This window comes from Phoenix dactylifera, unplaced genomic scaffold (genome assembly GCF_009389715.1).
Source record: "Phoenix dactylifera cultivar Barhee BC4 unplaced genomic scaffold, palm_55x_up_171113_PBpolish2nd_filt_p 001297F, whole genome shotgun sequence".
In the NCBI taxonomy this organism is placed as follows: domain Eukaryota; kingdom Viridiplantae; phylum Streptophyta; class Magnoliopsida; order Arecales; family Arecaceae; genus Phoenix; species Phoenix dactylifera.
The window spans coordinates 70,445-74,061 of NW_024068629.1; the positions used below are offsets into that span (position 1 = coordinate 70,445).

Genomic DNA, 3,617 nt, shown 5'->3' on the forward strand with positions numbered 1-3,617 from the left:
TGCCAACAAATGCATGACTCTATCAACATAAATGCTACCAGCTGTGGCGCATAAGATGATTGGAAACCAAATGGCAATGTAAGCCCCATCATGTGCCACAAAGAAACTACTTCAAACACATCTCTAGAGCGGGGAAAAACACTAGACTGATAGTCTAATTGTCATTATAACATTAATGCCCACGGCTCTATCAAAATAAATTTTACCAACCGTGAAACCAAATAGCAATGTAAAGCTCCATAATCAGCATAAAACTACTGGCTGTGCGCGAGGTGGTGAAGACCAAATAGCAGCTTAAATCCCATCATGTAACATTGATTACTGTATAAATATATTATATATAGAGAGAGCTCTGAAAATTGGGCATACAAAACTAGACTCCCTAAAAGTAAGCCTCTATATATTACAGTAAAGAAAGAGCATGCTGTCACAGAAAACAAAAGCATCTTATATTACCATGCACAGAGAAAATGTATTTTATTTTCCAAGTTCTCCACGCATATTCCAGGTCTCACATACACTTCAGACACAAAGGGAGCATCGTCAGATAGAACTCAATTGGCTGATTCATGCATTTCCATGACAGAATTACAGAAAGAAACTATAGCCTTGAAGGATGAAGTGGAAAAGGGAGTTGAATGAGCTGATCTAACAAGAAGTAATTAGTTACTTTTTACAAGCAAACACTCCAGTACTTATTATAATAGTGCACTGATGTTCCCAGTGAGCTGAGAGATTGTTTTGGCAATAACATGGAGCAATTGTATTACCCTGATAATTATTTTGCTTTGCATCTCACTATCAAAAGCAGGAAAAAAATGAACAAGATAATATGCTGAAGCAGAGAGAAAACCAAACACCGCATAAGAAACAGATATTGTGATTGCTTTTTCGCAAGAAGCAATAGCACATTTCATGAACATAGAAAAATACATGGAAATTACCTTCTTATGTCATATAGCTCATAGATAGACCAGATATTATTACTGTACAGATTCTAGGAAAAAGGTAAGAGATCGTTAACAGAAGATGGCCAGTAAAGACCTCAACTCTGTAGATGTAGCAGTCTGCAAATGGTTCCATAAAAAGAGGCAAACTATGAACCATCAGAGGACGTGGCAAGAGAACTCAGCCATGATGCTAAATGATCTAGAAACCATTCATCTCTAAAAGGTAGGTGCGCCGCTTCAACAATGCCTTCACTGCCACCTTGAATGGTCCGTCAAAGGCCCCAGAAACAAATGCCTCTGCCTCCTTCCTGCTGCTATTGCTGCCACTGCTGCCCTCTCCAGCAGGCTTGATTGCCACTAGTGTAGCACCCTGCATTCCCATTCCCTCGGGGAGCTCCAAGTATGGAGCATACCTCAACTTCATGTTGGATGCCGGCACCTGAGTCCTACTTGATGATGCAGAGGCTGCCAATGGCTTTTCTCTGAACTCCCTCAGCTGCTCTAACCCCATGGTTAGTGTCCCTTGCCCATCAGCATCTGTCAAAACCAAGCTCCTCAATGTCGGGTGATCCTTGATTATCTGGCAAAGAAGGTAATGCCTTGTTGATGCAGCAATCAAAGAGCTGATTGTCCAAACAACACGCAATTTTAAACCTCCATTTGTATAGAACGACTCAGGTATACTCCCATTGTCTTCCGCCGACTGCTCCTGATTGGACGAAGCTGGTTTGCGGTCCATCCGAGTGCCCCCCAATATGACACAGTTCTGGAGAGTGCTGCCAAATTCTGCCTTCCATTTCAAAAGGACCCCATCTTCCGTTCCGACATCACCGGCAGGGAGTTCAATCCTAAGGTTGCGAATGTCGGTGAAGTTCTTCAGGACCTGGGCAGGTGAGTGGTGGGATAGTTGGGGAAGGAAGGATTTGTTCCCACCATTGGGGTTCTGAAGGTGGTGGAAGGGTTTGAGAATAGTGAAGAGCATGAGCTTCAGGAGCTGGGACAGGAGGTTTCGGGGTTTCGGAGAAGATAGGTTTAGGGGGTCGTTGGGATCACCATCAACAGTAACAACACGGTCAATCCTAACATAGACATCATGGACGAGGGGGACGAGGGAATTGAAGCGCTTTGAGACAGCAGAGCAGCGGCCAAGGGACCGAACATCTGCTAGCTTGTTGAAGATGAGGAGCACCAGAGAGTCGGGTATCTGATCAAAATGGTCCTCGCTGAGGTATGGGTCGGAATGAATTCTGGTGTTGGACTGCATCTTCTCTAGATCAAGTTCTCAAATGGGAATTTTGCTCTCTCTCATAAACTTCAATAAGATCAGCTTCGGGATCCCTTTCTTTCCCAAGATGTTAAAGCTTCGAACACCCAAAGAAAAAATATAGGATTTTTACTAATAAATAGAAGAGAATTCTGCAAACGAGAAGCTGAAACGCCCCCAACCTACAGAATTCAAAGATCCGGAAGAATTAAAGAGAAGCAAAAGTTGATGGGTTAGAATAAAACCTACGCACATTAGCATGATATTTAAAAACAAAACAGTTATTTCCTCTTCAACAATTTCAAGTGTAGAACTTTTTTTGAGTTCATAGTACTAAATTTTCAACGACAGAAACCACTATCGAGCGCTCTAATACAGTGTTTTCGATCCAAAAGTATTGAAATTCCTTTTCTAAAAACTTATAATCTTCAACACCCTAGAATTAGAAACCAACAGCGAGCGTTTCAATCCAGCGTCGCGGAGCAAAAGTTTTAGAAACTACTTAGAAACAAAATCCTTGAAAATACTAGATTGAGGAACTCCTCCAAAATAGCATCTCCAGGACATCAGATGAGGAAAAAATTAAGAAAAAAAACCCTTAAAAAAGTAGCATCAAATAAGCATTTCTAAATCATTCAAAGAACTAATTTTACCCTCAAAAATCAACATAAAATCATCATAAACACCACCATCATCTCACAATCCCCAACCAAATGTCACAAAGAATCATCAACGAAGTGAAAAGAAATTACCTAAAAGTCCGTCCGTTTCGCCTCAAAATCCAATCTTTCGCCACGAATCCACTCCCATCCGACGAGAAAACCACTTCCCCGTCCTCCACCTCCTTCCGGGGCCTCAATCCTCTCGAATCGAAGACGAGGGTTTCGCTGCCGGTCCGCTGACCTCCGACAAACTCGGAAGGTAATGAAGCGAATCTGATGGCGAATTCGGGTTTCCAAGGGGGAGAGATATCGGGACAGATTAGGGTTTCGTCGATCGATCTCGATCTTAATCACGATGGGGAGAGATCTCGGGGCAAGAGTTGGTTGCTCGTCTCGGGTCGCGGATTTAGATATAAATCGAGGCGGTGTTTGCGGCGCCGTTAGTTTTCATTCCCAAACTAGAGGTAGTGGCCGCTGACGCCGTAAAGAAAGCAGTTTCAGGGATCATAACTGCCCCTCGCCCGACTTTGCAAGAATTGATAGAAATATAAAACGGAAGTGCAGCTTGCCAACTAATACAAAATTCAGCTCTTTAAGCTTGAACAAAGAGAACCTATTTTTAGGTTTTGATAAGAGTTATTTTTGAGATATAAATTTACATATTTTTTTATTTTTTTTATGAAAATGGGTCAATTGTTTCTGTTCATATACGATAAGAGTCGAATTAGCTGATGCATCAAA

General features: G+C 42.0%; 1 protein-coding gene across 2 annotated transcripts; it reads right to left on the bottom strand.

The window, feature by feature from the left end:
* Positions 1-843: 843 nt before the first annotated feature.
* Positions 844-3,290, bottom strand: LOC120108369 (F-box protein At4g18380-like). Of its 2 annotated transcripts, none has more exons than XM_039121956.1 (2): positions 2,967-3,290; positions 844-2,311 (listed from the first exon to the last, which is right to left on the bottom strand). In XM_039121956.1, the coding sequence occupies exon 2, from the start codon at positions 2,212-2,214 to the stop codon at positions 1,150-1,152; it is 1,065 nt and encodes a 354-aa protein (XP_038977884.1). In that variant the 5' UTR covers positions 2,215-2,311; positions 2,967-3,290; the 3' UTR covers positions 844-1,149. The 2 variants fall into 2 exon arrangements, with proteins under 2 accessions (XP_038977884.1, XP_038977883.1); XM_039121955.1 differs by having other exon boundaries at positions 844-2,396; positions 2,967-3,287.
* Between the last annotated feature and the right edge of the window lie 327 nt (positions 3,291-3,617).

Bases quoted from the DNA above. Each gene is read 5' to 3' on its own strand.
- LOC120108369 (XM_039121956.1), bottom strand. From the start codon at position 2,214: ATGCAGTCCAACACCAGAATTCATTCCGACCCATACCTCAGCGAGGAC.